At 35.0% G+C, this 14,943-nt stretch overlaps 1 protein-coding gene across 1 annotated transcript in view; it reads right to left on the bottom strand.

Moving 5' to 3' along the window:
• Positions 1-459: 459 nt before the first annotated feature.
• The window catches only part of LOC120351581, a 106,728-nt gene continuing 92,244 nt past the window's right edge, over positions 460-14,943 (bottom strand). Inside the window, exons 2-4 of the mRNA XM_039429417.1 lie at positions 8,908-9,555; positions 2,792-3,439; positions 460-477 (exon numbers count right to left, since the gene is read on the bottom strand). Of these exons, the coding sequence (XP_039285351.1) occupies positions 460-477; positions 2,792-3,439; positions 8,908-9,555 (1,314 nt within the window). The remainder of the gene's footprint in view (positions 478-2,791; positions 3,440-8,907; positions 9,556-14,943) is intronic.

The following is a 14,943-nucleotide window of genomic DNA, read 5'->3' as shown; positions in this document are numbered from 1 at the left end:
ACAATGTACATGTGCTAGCGTATATGATAAGGCAGGTTTGTTGTCAGTAGATTAACATGTGTTGCTTTCAAACGATCACCTTTTTGGTGCTATTTCTATGCACTATGATTGGCTTAGGCTTGCCAAAGAGATTTAATTACCATGTGGTTCAGTTGAATTAATCATTAATAAATTAATATTCTTATACAATTTTTATTAGGTTTGAGACTGTTATAATTAATTTCTGCCGTTTTATCAATAATATACTGTTCATGCTATGACCTAGTTAGTTACAAGAAGACCTGACATATAATATAATTTCTTAAATAATAAATAATTTCAACGATAATACATACATTTTATTTTTTATTCGAAATTCTTGGTCCTTTATTGATAGTTTTATAATTTTTAGGAATGATATTATACCTTGCATGAAAACCGGCATGACATTTGACAATACTTTGAATCAGTCAGCTGTGTTCAGGCTGCTTTAAACACCTGATCAATAGTAAACAAAGTGTAACCTCAAATTCAATGAGCAATTCGTAAATAACTTGTGCTTTATTTGCAGAATAATTATAATTTTATTGAATAATTTTTCCAGAAAACGTTTAGTACAGAACGGTACTCTTATCTAATATACAGTTACTGATAAGTAAGCTTTATCGCTCGGTCGCTAACTATTCCTTTAGCAAATTCTTTCATTTTAAAAGGTAATCACAATTTTTCTCTCTTCTCATGAGGTCTATTTAAAAAATTCATCACACAAAGCCCCCAGGATATTTTAAATAGGTAATTGGGAGACGAGTCGAAACAATGACTATTTGAAAAATCCGATATTGTGATGAATACACAATTTCATCTCCTTACTTCTACAAAAACTCCACACTTAACACTAAAAACAATATATCGTGCACTTTTGGCTACGAGAAAATAAATAATTGATTGTTCCTTTCATTGGATACAATCGAAATACAATAATTAATGAGGTCTCTTTGGATCCTTCATTAAAACAACTCCACAACTTCCATTCACGGGTGGCTTATGAGCAGACCCATAACTATAACAAATATACAAAATTTCACATATTATCCTCTTAAGATTCGAACAGTATTTGCAACAAATATAGATTTTCATCATTTTTCATGGTTATTAAACGTTTCGACTCTTTGTTCTGGCTTTTACATAAATTGGGTGAGAGTGTGATTTAACTTCGGTGACTTGACAATTGTCTACCGTTTGACTCGAGCAATTCCTTTTTTACGCTTAGTACGTTGTGTACAAACAGGGTTACACTTGAAATGGTTTTTTGATTTTTATCAATGCTGGTTACAAATATTATGCTTTCAAGATTATGTTTATCAATTTGAATTACAATTCATGATCTTTTGATGCAACAATAATAAATTTTCACATTTGAAGGTAAGAATTTCATTTTCTTTTTAGCTTTTTAGCGATACATTTATATGACATAGAACATGCGTATTTCGTGCAAATTAACATAAATATATTTTTTGGTTGCGTTTTTTACTTATAATTTCACATTAAATAATAGGTTACAATAATAATACCGATATTGCTTTGATTCCTTTACATTGACTCTATGATTTCGCACACATTGGTTGGTGTGACGAAGAAAATTATCGAACAGGCTTTGACTCTGAATAGATTTTTCTATCGATTCTGTATTTCGAGGTTAGATTTACACATTTTTTCAAATAAACTTTGTTCATTTTCTTTCCTCCTATTCACTACTAACTTCATCTGATTTCTAATTTACAAATATTTTCTGTTGATAATATAACCTTTGTTTCTGTTTTTCAGTTGTGCGGCTTGTACCAGGCGATTGTTTCTGTGATGATTGTAACATGAGGCAGATGGCTTGATTAGGTTGGTAAATTTTTAAAGTTGTTTCGTAGTTTTATTTTCTTGACTTAGAGTTGATAATAATTTCTTCATTTGATGTGGATTGTTGATATTTCCTTATTAGCTGAGATACAGCGATGTTAGGTTATGTTGTTGATTAGGCAGCAGTAGAAAGATGTTAGTCTGCAAAGATATGATTCGATGGGTGGGCTGTGATCATGAAAAGTTCGATAATTTGTTTAATTCACAAACGTAGCTTCCAGTCGATTCAAAAATTATTCCTTAAGCCCCCATCTAAATTTGATTCGGTGTCATTCAAGGTCCAATTCCAATTTGCAACTATCCGTTTTACTAAACTTTGCTTAAAATGGATGTGCCTACGAAGTAGGTAGATCTCTTCAGCCAGTGTTGTTCTTCCTTGTTGACCGGTGACATGCAGTTTGATATTTTTAAACCTTACATGCCGGTGGTGTCTGTGTGTTTTTCCGAATAATGCTTTACTTTTCTGCATGCTGGTGTAATGTCTGTTTGATTTTAACCGGACATGACTGCGGTGGTTGTAGGCCTTTCTTGATGATTTTCTTCTCTCTTGCATGCTAGTAGAAAGCTTGATGTAAGATTTTAACCTAATATGACGGCGATGTAGATAAACTCTATCAATGCTTTTCCTTTTCTGTTGAACTGCTATTTTGCTTGTGTGTTGTTTTGTTTTATAGGTTTTCAGTTTTGGTTGTGATTTTGGTTTGTTGTGGATTTTTGTTTTTCTATTGTTTGGCGAACTATCTTCATGAGTGCTGGGTTTTTCTGTTGCAGGTGCTGTCCTCGGTGGATGGGAGATACGTGCGGTCAGCGGTCCGGGCTGCTCTTCAACGTGGTGGGCAACGTCCTTGGACTCCTGGTGTCTGGCGCGCGGTGGTACGGGCTGTCCCTCTACCTGATGGATGACGTCCTCAGCTTGGCGGGTGACGTCGTCCGGCTCTTCTCGGCATTCTGCGGGTGGTGGTGCGGGCTGTCCCTCCATGCCATGGATGACGTCTTCGGCTTGGCTGGTGATGTCGTCCGGTCCCTCTCGGCGTTCGGTGGCGTGCGGTGCAACTTCAGTATTAATACTCTCGGTAGGTTGGTCTTCCATACATGTGTCACGTTCGCTTAACTGTTTTATGTCCTCTCCTTCGATTATTTCCGCTTTCGCATGCATGGGCTCGATCACTGGTCCAATATTGATTTTAGTTGTTTGACATTCCTCCTCAATTTGCTGTGTTACCGTCCTGCTTTCCTCTGCTGCTTCCTTCAACTGTTGTTCCAGTTCTTCAAGATCAAGACCTTGTTCACATGCTATCCGCACCTGTCGGACGTCTTCAATTATTTCTTCATTTGCTTGTATGTTTCCTTCAAATGCATTTTTTATTGCTTTCAGGATGGCGTTCCTACCCAGCGTGATAAGGAGCGTAGGGTCTTCCTTTGATCGTCTGTTTTCTTCATATGCATCGTTGAATGCTTTCAGTCTGATGCTTACTTCTTGTAAGGAAAGGGTGGGTGTGTGGTCCTCAGTCGGCGGCAATGGTTCTATGATATGAGATGCGGGCGTCCGGACCTCTGGAACGGCAATGCATGGGCGTTTATCCCGTGCGACATCTTCCGTCCTTTAAGTCGCCGATGTGGGTTCCAGGATGCGGTGTGGTACTTCCATAATTTATCGGATGATGTAAAGGTGCAAGTGCGTTGAAACGACTGTAAACATGTGAGGTTATGTGAAACGATTATAAGTGAATGATCAAAATTGAAATAGTGTGAAAAATTTGTTCAATGAAGAAATACAAAAGTGTGATTCAATAATATGTTCAGTGATGAAGTGAATCAAATTAGCAATATCGTTGACATAAAACGATGTTAACATAAAGGATATACAATGGATAATTATGCGGTAACACAGGTACGTCTCTTACAATTTATTACTCTTATTATTATAAATATTTTACTCTTATAATTTCTTGCCGCAATTATATATAGGGCTAGTATTCTTCGCAAAATTTTATACAAAAGCAGCAGTGTTCTGCTTGACTTATTCCGCAATATATCCGTGATTTAATTTTACTTCCCTCTTTATGCTTTAAAAATTCAAAAAATGTAAATAACTTCAATCCTCTTTTCCATAAATTTTCTATAAATTATTTTGGTGTAGACCTAATACTCTTAAATAGTATGACCTTTCTTATGGTATTTCTTAAACCTATGACTTATAGTATGACCAATTTTCGAATAACACAATAATAAAATTCTGAGTTCGATTTTTTCTCTAAAAATTCATCAATCGATAAATTTCTTTTCTGTTCAAAAATTGGGTATGGTACGACTTGTTATTTTATATAACAGTGAACAGTTAATACTAAATTCGAAGAAATTCACAACCATGAATTTTTCAAAAAATTTTCCCGTTGTCAGCGCTATAGTATACTGAGCAACTAAATAATCCTCGTAGTCGATTATCCACCTCTTCAATGCCCCACGTTGGGCGCCAAATCATGTGAAGCGTGATTTTACTCGCCTCACATATGTATAATCATGTAATGCTGTATTTAAATGCCTCACGTTGGGCCGGCAAATCATGTGGTGCGTTTTTTGAAGGCTTCACACATGTAGGGTGAATCTTATACTGAATCAATGGTGTAGAGGTTATAAATTTTGCAATGGCGTGTGTGGACGCTGAGGGTACACCAGACTGATTGACTCACTACAAGATTCAATACAATTGTCAGAATCGCGGGAGGCCTAAACGCTCGCTCACCCTTGATTCTTCTAATAACAGATTGTATAATGATGAAATTTTTATAAGCAGTGTAGCGACCGCTAAACACTGAATATGGATACCTTAAAATTATTACCTGTGAAGAATAAGCATACAAAATCATACAGGTCGAGCAAAAATCCCGATGTAGATAATTTACGGGACTGCGTCTCTAATAAGTTCTGAAGGATTAAAATACGGTATTTGGACCAAATATCGTTCAGAATATATTTCGAGAACAGAGTCTTGTCGGGTTTTAAGCTCTATTGTAGGAAATTATATGATCTCTGGCTGCATCTGCTGTACTGTGGATGTATTCGCTCCTAAGTCGAGGTTGGTAACAGATAAAAGCTGATATATGAGCAGGTAAGGACAAAGAACAAATATCTCGATCTGACCCCACTCACTACATCCACTTAGACCTGTTCCAATATCCAGCTTAATTCAATTATTTCAATGATCGTATTCGATCGGTTCTTGATGAGATAGAACGTATCAGACACAATAATTGACAGGCTTAAGAAATAATCGAACTCAGAAAACGAATTAACAAAATTGGAATATATTATAATAAAATATATGATCTCACAGTGCAGATTCAGAATATAATTTACAGATTGAAAGTGGTTTAACATTAACAAAAATGATTAGCAATTTTCTTGTACTTGCATGATACCATGCGTGATTCGACAGAATTTTACAATTGATAAAATTTAACAGTTTTGAAAAAATAGTGAAAAATGAATTATAAAATATTTTTAAAATGCTCGGGGTCGTGGTTCTGGCAGCGGAGGATAGCTAATCAACTACAAATTCTTAGAAATTCTATATGGATAAATTCTAGGCTCTTAAATGCTAAAGCGCTTGTCGGCGTGGCCAATAGTTTAACGAAGAGAATTTTATATCTTTCTGCACTGAAATATTTTCGAAGCGTAGATTGGGGCCCCTTTAAACTTATAACTCACGTGAAATTCCTTGGCGGTCGTGGTTTTCTTCTTTAGATCAAAAATCGTTTGATCGGCAGCAGGTCCAGGCTTCGGTATCGGCACGTGTGGAATTTTAATTTAAATATCTCCTTCACCAAATTAATTAAGGGATAATTTACTTTAAACTTTTAAATTTATCGATTGATGAAAATAAATTTACAAATAACAAATAGATTGGCCTAAAATATTGGCTCACAAATAAAACATATAAAATCGAACAAGAATTTTTTACGAATAGGTCTTGGTAACTATAAAGAGATCTGAACGGTGAGGATTTCAAAAGGGAAGTGCTGTCTTTTCTCTCAGCTTCTTGGCTAGACCTTTCTTCTGAGAATCTCGATGTAATGATTTGCATGAAAAATTTGCCATTGGTGGAACGATTGTGACGTAGATATGACGTCAGTGGCAAGCAAGAGAATATAATTCCTTTAATTACAATAATAATTCAATTTATGTAATTCTTAAAACTGCTTAACCTTCTAGACATAGTTCCTCTCATACAATGTACATGTGCTAGCGTATATGATAAGGCAGGTTTGTTGTCAGTAGATTAACATGTGTTGCTTTCAAACGATCACCTTTTTGGTGCTATTTCTATGCACTATGATTGGCTTAGGCTTGCCAAAGAGATTTAATTACCATGTGGTTCAGTTGAATTAATCATTAATAAATTAATATTCTTATACAATTTTTATTAGGTTTGAGACTGTTATAATTAATTTCTGCCGTTTTATCAATAATATACTGTTCATGCTATGACCTAGTTAGTTACAAGAAGACCTGACATATAATATAATTTCTTAAATAATAAATAATTTCAACGATAATACATACATTTTATTTTTTATTCGAAATTCTTGGTCCTTTATTGATAGTTTTATAATTTTTAGGAATGATATTATACCTTGCATGAAAACCGGCATGACATTTGACAATACTTTGAATCAGTCAGCTGTGTTCAGGCTGCTTTAAACACCTGATCAATAGTAAACAAAGTGTAACCTCAAATTCAATGAGCAATTCGTAAATAACTTGTGCTTTATTTGCAGAATAATTATAATTTTATTGAATAATTTTCTAGAAAATGTTCAGTACAGAACGGTACTCTTATCTAATATACAGTTACTGATAAGTAAGCTTTATCGCTCGGTCGCTAACTATTCCTTTAGCAAATTCTTTCATTTTAAAAGGTAATCACAATTTTTCTCTCTTCTCATGAGGTCTATTTAAAAAATTCATCACACAAAGCCCCCAGGATATTTTAAATAGGTAATTGGGAGACGAGTCGAAACAATGACTATTTGAAAAATCCGATATTGTGATGAATACACTATTTCATCTCCTTACTTCTACGAAAACTCCACACTTAACACTAAAAACAATATATCGTGCACTTTTGGCTACGAGAAAATAAATAATTGATTGTTCCTTTCATTGGATACAATCGAAATACAATAATTAATGAGGTCTCTTTGGATCCTTCATTAAAACAACTCCACAACTTCCATTCACGGGTGGCTTATGAGCAGACCCATAACTATAACAAATATACAAAATTTCACATATTATCCTCTTAAGATTCGAACAGTATTTGCAACAAATATAGATTTTCATCATTTTTCATGGTTATTACAGGTTTCGACTCTTTGTTCTGGCTTTTACATAAATTGGGTGAGAGTGTGATTTAACTTCGGTGACTTGACAATTGTCTACCGTTTGACTCGAGCAATTCCTTTTTTACGCTTAGTACGTTGTGTACAAACAGGGTTACACTTGAAATGGTTTTTTGATTTTTATCAATGCTGGTTACAAATATTATGCTTTCAAGATTATGTTTATCAATTTGAATTACAATTCATGATCTTTTGATGCAACAATAATAAATTTTCACATTTGAAGGTAAGAATTTCATTTTCTTTTTAGCTTTTTAGCGATACATTTATATGACATAGAACATGCGTATTTCGTGCAAATTAACATAAATATATTTTTTTGGTTGCGTTTTTTACTTATAATTTCACATTAAATAATAGGTTACAATAATAAATACCGATATTGCTTTGATTCCTTTACATTGACTCTATGATTTCGCACACATTGGTTGGTGTGACGAAGAAAATTATCGAACAGGCTTTGACTCTGAATAGATTTTTCTATCGATTCTGTATTTCGAGGTTAGATTTACACATTTTTTCAAATAAACTTTGTTCATTTTCTTTCCTCCTATTCACTACTAACTTCATCTGATTTCTAATTTACAAATATTTTCTGTTGATAATATAACCTTTGTTTCTGTTTTTCAGTTGTGCGGCTTGTACCAGGCGATTGTTTCTGTGATGATTGTAACATGAGGCAGATGGCTTGATTAGGTTGGTAAATTTTTAAAGTTGTTTCGTAGTTTTATTTTCTTGACTTAGAGTTGATAATAATTTCTTCATTTGATGTGGATTGTTGATATTTCCTTATTAGCTGAGATACAGCGATGTTAGGTTATGTTGTTGATTAGGCAGCAGTAGAAAGATGTTAGTCTGCAAAGATATGATTCGATGGGTGGGCTGTGATCATGAAAAGTTCGATAATTTGTTTAATTCACAAACGTAGCTTCCAGTCGATTCAAAAATTATTCCTTAAGCCCCCATCTAAATTTGATTCGGTGTCATTCAAGGTCCAATTCCAATTTGCAACTATCCGTTTTACTAAACTTTGCTTAAAATGGATGTGCCTACGAAGTAGGTAGATCTCTTCAGCCAGTGTTGTTCTTCCTTGTTGACCGGTGACATGCAGTTTGATATTTTTAAACCTTACATGCCGGTGGTGTCTGTGTGTTTTTCCGAATAATGCTTTACTTTTCTGCATGCTGGTGTAATGTCTGTTTGATTTTAACCGGACATGACTGCGGTGGTTGTAGGCCTTTCTTGATGATTTTCTTCTCTCTTGCATGCTAGTAGAAAGCTTGATGTAAGATTTTAACCTAATATGACGGCGATGTAGATAAACTCTATCAATGCTTTTCCTTTTCTGTTGAACTGCTATTTTGCTTGTGTGTTGTTTTGTTTTATAGGTTTTCAGTTTTGGTTGTGATTTTGGTTTGTTGTGGATTTTTGTTTTTCTATTGTTTGGCGAACTATCTTCATGAGTGCTGGGTTTTTCTGTTGCAGGTGCTGTCCTCGGTGGATGGGAGATACGTGCGGTCAGCGGTCCGGGCTGCTCTTCAACGTGGTGGGCAACGTCCTTGGACTCCTGGTGTCTGGCGCGCGGTGGTACGGGCTGTCCCTCTACCTGATGGATGACGTCCTCAGCTTGGCGGGTGACGTCGTCCGGCTCTTCTCGGCATTCTGCGGGTGGTGGTGCGGGCTGTCCCTCCATGCCATGGATGACGTCTTCGGCTTGGCTGGTGATGTCGTCCGGTCCCTCTCGGCGTTCGGTGGCGTGCGGTGCAACTTCAGTATTAATACTCTCGGTAGGTTGGTCTTCCATACATGTGTCACGTTCGCTTAACTGTTTTATGTCCTCTCCTTCGATTATTTCCGCTTTTGCATGCATGGGCTCGATCACTGGTCCAATATTGATTTTAGTTGTTTGACATTCCTCCTCAATTTGCTGTGTTACCGTCCTGCTTTCCTCTGCTGCTTCCTTCAACTGTTGTTCCAGTTCTTCAAGATCAAGACCTTGTTCACATGCTATCCGCACCTGTCGGACGTCTTCAATTATTTCTTCATTTGCTTGTATGTTTCCTTCAAATGCATTTTTTATTGCTTTCAGGATGGCGTTCCTACCCAGCGTGATAAGGAGCGTAGGGTCTTCCTTTGATCGTCTGTTTTCTTCATATGCATCGTTGAATGCTTTCAGTCTGATGCTTACTTCTTGTAAGGAAAGGGTGGGTGTGTGGTCCTCAGTCGGCGGCAATGGTTCTATGATATGAGATGCGGGCGTCCGGATCTCTGGAACGGCAATGCATGGGCGTTTATCCTGTGCGACATCTTCCGTCCTTTAAGTCGCCGATGTGGGTTCCAGGATGCAGTGTGGTACTTCCATAATTTATCGGATGATGTAAAGGTGCAAGTGCGTTGAAACGACCGTAAACATGTGAGGTTATGTGAAACGATTATAAGTGAATGATCAAAATTGAAATAGTGTGAAAAATTTGTTCAATGAAGAAATACAAAAGTGTGATTCAATAATATGTTCAGTGATGAAGTGAATCAAATTAGCAATATCGTTGACATAAAACGATGTTAACATAAAGGATATACAATGGATAATTATGCGGTAACACAGGTACGTCTCTTACAATTTATTACTCTTATTATTATAAATATTTTACTCTTATAATTTCTTGCCGCAATTATATATAGGGCTAGTATTCTTCGCAAAATTTTATACAAAAGCAGCAGTGTTCTGCTTGACTTATTCCGCAATATATCCGTGATTTAATTTTACTTCCCTCTTTATGCTTTAAAAATTCAAAAAATGTAAATAACTTCAATCCTCTTTTCCATAAATTTTCTATAAATTATTTTGGTGTAGACCTAATACTCTTAAATAGTATGACCTTTCTTATGGTATTTCTTAAACCTATGACTTATAGTATGACCAATTTTCGAATAACACAATAATAAAATTCTGAGTTCGATTTTTTCTCTAAAAATTCATCAATCGATAAATTTCTTTTCTGTTCAAAAATTGGGTATGGTACGACTTGTTATTTTATATAACAGTGAACAGTTAATACTAAATTCGAAGAAATTCACAACCATGAATTTTTCAAAAAATTTTCCCGTTGTCAGCGCTATAGTATACTGAGCAACTAAATAATCCTCGTAGTCGATTATCCACCTCTTCAATGCCCCACGTTGGGCGCCAAATCATGTGAAGCGTGATTTTACTCGCCTCACATATGTATAATCATGTAATGCTGTATTTAAATGCCTCACGTTGGGCCGGCAAATCATGTGGTGCGTTTTTTGAAGGCTTCACACATGTAGGGTGAATCTTATACTGAATCAATGGTGTAGAGGTTATAAATTTTGCAATGGCGTGTGTGGACGCTGAGGGTACACCAGACTGATTGACTCACTACAAGATTCAATACAATTGTCAGAATCGCGGGAGGCCTAAACGCTCGCTCACCCTTGATTCTTCTAATAACAGATTGTATAATGATGAAATTTTTATAAGCAGTGTAGCGACCGCTAAACACTGAATATGGATACCTTAAAATTATTACCTGTGAAGAATAAGCATACAAAATCATACAGGTCGAGCAAAAATCCCGATGTAGATAATTTACGGGACTGCGTCTCTAATAAGTTCTGAAGGATTAAAATACGGTATTTGGACCCAAATATCGTTCAGAATATATTTCGAGAACAGAGTCTTGTCGGGTTTTAAGCTCTATTGTAGGAAATTATATGATCTCTGGCTGCATCTGCTGTACTGTGGATGTATTCGCTCCTAAGTTGAGGTTGGTAACAGATAAAAGCTGATATATGAGCAGGTAAGGACAAAGAACAAATATCTCGATCTGACCCCACTCACTACATCCACTTAGACCTGTTCCAATATCCAGCTTAATTCAATTATTTCAATGATCGTATTCGATCGGTTCTTGATGAGATAGAACGTATCAGACACAATAATTGACAGGCTTAAGAAATAATCGAACTCAGAAAACGAATTAACAAAATTGGAATATATTATAATAAAATATATGATCTCACAGTGCAGATTCAGAATATAATTTACAGATTGAAAGTGGTTTAACATTAACAAAAATGATTAGCAATTTTCTTGTACTTGCATGATACCATGCGTGATTCGACAGAATTTTACAATTGATAAAATTTAACAGTTTTGAAAAAATAGTGAAAAATGAATTATAAAATATTTTTAAAATGCTCGGGGTCGTGGTTCTGGCAGCAGAGGATAGCTAATCAACTACAAATTCTTAGAAATTCTATATGGATAAATTCTAGGCTCTTAAATGCTAAAGCGCTTGTCGGCGTGGCCAATAGTTTAACGAAGAGAATTTTATATCTTTCTGCACTGAAATATTTTTCAAAGCGTAGATTGGGGCCCCTTTAAACTTATAACTCACGTGAAATTCCTTGGCGGTCGTGGTTTTCTTCTTTAGATCAAAAATCGTTTGATCGGCAGCGGGTCCAGGCTTCGGTATCAGCACGTGTGGAATTTTAATTTAAATATCTCCTTCACCAAATTAATTAAGGGATAATTTACTTTAAACTTTTAAATTTATCGATTGATGAAAATAAATTACAAATAACAAATAGATTGGCCTAAAATATTGGCTCACAAATAAAACATATAAAATCGAACAAGAATTTTTACGAATAGGTCTTGGTAACTATAAAGAGATCTGAACGGTGAGGATTTCAAAAGGGAAGTGCTGTCTTTTCTCTCAGCTTCTTGGCTAGACCTTTCTTCTGAGAATCTCGATGTAATGATTTGCATGAAAATTTGCCATTGGTGGAACGATTGTGACGTAGATATGACGTCAGTGGCAAGCAAGAGAATATAATTCCTTTAATTACAATAATAATTCAATTTATGTAATTCTTAAAACTGCTTAACCTTCTAGACATAGTTCCTCTCATACAATGTACATGTGCTAGCGTATATGATAAGGCAGGTTTGTTGTCAGTAGATTAACATGTGTTGCTTTCAAACGATCACCTTTTTGGTGCTATTTCTATGCACTATGATTGGCTTAGGCTTGCCAAAGAGATTTAATTACCATGTGGTTCAGTTGAATTAATCATTAATAAATTAATATTCTTATACAATTTTTATTAGGTTTGAGACTGTTATAATTAATTTCTGCCGTTTTATCAATAATATACTGTTCATGCTATGACCTAGTTAGTTACAAGAAGACCTGACATATAATATAATTTCTTAAATAATAAATAATTTCAACGATAATACATACATTTTATTTTTTATTCGAAATTCTTGGTCCTTTATTGATAGTTTTATAATTTTTAGGAATGATATTATACCTTGCATGAAAACCGGCATGACATTTGACAATACTTTGAATCAGTCAGCTGTGTTCAGGCTGCTTTAAACATCTGATCAATAGTAAACAAAGTGTAACCTCAAATTCAATGAGCAATTCGTAAATAACTTGTGCTTTATTTGCAGAATAATTATAATTTTATTGAATAATTTTTCCAGAAAACGTTTAGTACAGAACGGTACTCTTATCTAATATACAGTTACTGATAAGTAAGCTTTATCGCTCGGTCGCTAACTATTCCTTTAGCAAATTCTTTCATTTTAAAAGGTAATCACAATTTTTCTCTCTTCTCATGAGGTCTATTTAAAAAATTCATCACACTAGTTATTTTTATATCTGGCTATTTTTATATCTGGCTATTCATGTTTTACGGATCTCGAAAACGGCTCAAACGATTTTCACGAAATTTGGAACATGGTAGGTTCATGATATAAAGATTCGATTGCACTAGGTCTCATTCTTTGGAAAACTCGCTGAATGACATTAAAAGGATAATTCATCCTTGGAAAACAGATGATAATTTCGTCGTCTCTCGATAGAAGATGCATGTGCCTGTGTGGGAGAGAGACAGAATTATTTCCAGCTGTGTAATAATAGTCAATCGAGAATGAGCGAAAAAATTTACCTAGCTAGACAATTTAATCGATTTGATGAACATGATGTGATTTGTTGACATGACATGATAATTCTCTTAAACTAGAGTATATCATAATTTTCAAAGTTTGATCATTATTTGATAATTCCAAGTGATTAGTGAGTGTTATTTTTTTATTTAATTTGGTTTGTATATAATCGAAATTATATTTTTTTTGTTTTCAAATGTCTGAACAGGAAATTGAACCTGAATTCAAGTGTATGGAACATAACCTACTTTCTGGACTATTTATAGTGTATAAATCAAAATTCGGGAAAGAAACAGTTTTGGACTGTGCCTGTTAGTACTTCCCCAATCATTTTGAAGAATTGTGTTCGGTTTATCAAAAGTCAATAAATAAATAACGAGCAAAGCTCGATGCCCCGATATTGATATTTGACATGGGAAACTTTTTTATTCAAACACCTCGAATTTGCCCAACGCACCCAATTCACAAATGGGAGAGAGTGTATTCATCATATCATATTTTCCACATCTCAGAACATATTTCATATATAAAATATATGCAATTTGGAAAATGGTTTTCTTGAGGTGAAGAATTGAGAGTAACACGACCGCCAGTAGAGATATTGGGAATGCGAAAGATTCTGACAAAATATGATAGATAAAGGCACGTTGTTGACGATGTAGAGTTAGGAAAAAGATAAGATATTGGGAAGTTGGTCGGTTGAGAGAGCAAATTGATAGATCACCTAACTAGCGTGGAGCCATAGAGATGGATGGACTCACACTCTTTTGGTGCCGTGTGAGGATATTCAACAGAAATTTCTGCCCACAGAAAACTTTATCAGCACATACGGAGAACTTGCGAAATTTATGACTTTCCCATTCTTGTGAGTGAATTTATTTTTAGCATTCGTCAGAAAGCTACCGAATAACATGTGTAAGTAATGTGGGCATACTTTTTTATGAATTAGCTGGTAGATGAAGAATAACTTGAGAAAATACCATTTCTGGTAATCTTGATGTAGTTCAGATGGTGTGGTCAGAGGTGCGTATAGACTTATGCGCCACAAACACGATCATTTCACTTTTCATCAGCTGATGCTATTCCCATTATAATATGTATTTGTACAGAAAAATAATGTACAGATTTCATAAACATAGCATCAGCTGAAGAAAAGTGAAATGCACGTGTTCGTGGTGCGTAAGTCTGTATGTACCTGGAGATTAGTACTGAAAACGTTATGATATCTTTCCCATAATGATAACTCATTATAATAGAATATTTGAATCGTGATAAGAAAAATTTAACGATTCATCGAGACTATGTAATTCAAATAGTTATACATGTAATCTTTAACCAAAATTTCAGACTCGTTCATTCGATGGTAGAAATTTCATTACATTTCATTTGAGAGAGAATGGAACACAATACATCATATTGATTCCTGAAAATCTAAAACTGAAATAGATTTCATGTTTTTAGAGCGTGTCATAAATGTTTCAGCAACTGCAATTCGTTTATAATTTCTATAATTATGCTTTCCTTTTGTTTGGCTTTACAACCCAGTATGGGTCACAGCCTTGCACAATCCCTGCACTCCAACCTTCGCCGCATCCTGGTTAACCACTGATGATGATTGGGGGATTCAAGAAAAAACGTTCCATAATATTATATTATCAATAATTC

The sequence above is a fragment of the Nilaparvata lugens genome, chromosome 5 (assembly GCF_014356525.2).
Source record: "Nilaparvata lugens isolate BPH chromosome 5, ASM1435652v1, whole genome shotgun sequence".
Classification (NCBI taxonomy): domain Eukaryota; kingdom Metazoa; phylum Arthropoda; class Insecta; order Hemiptera; family Delphacidae; genus Nilaparvata; species Nilaparvata lugens.
This window is presented reverse-complemented; position numbering and strand designations above follow the sequence as displayed.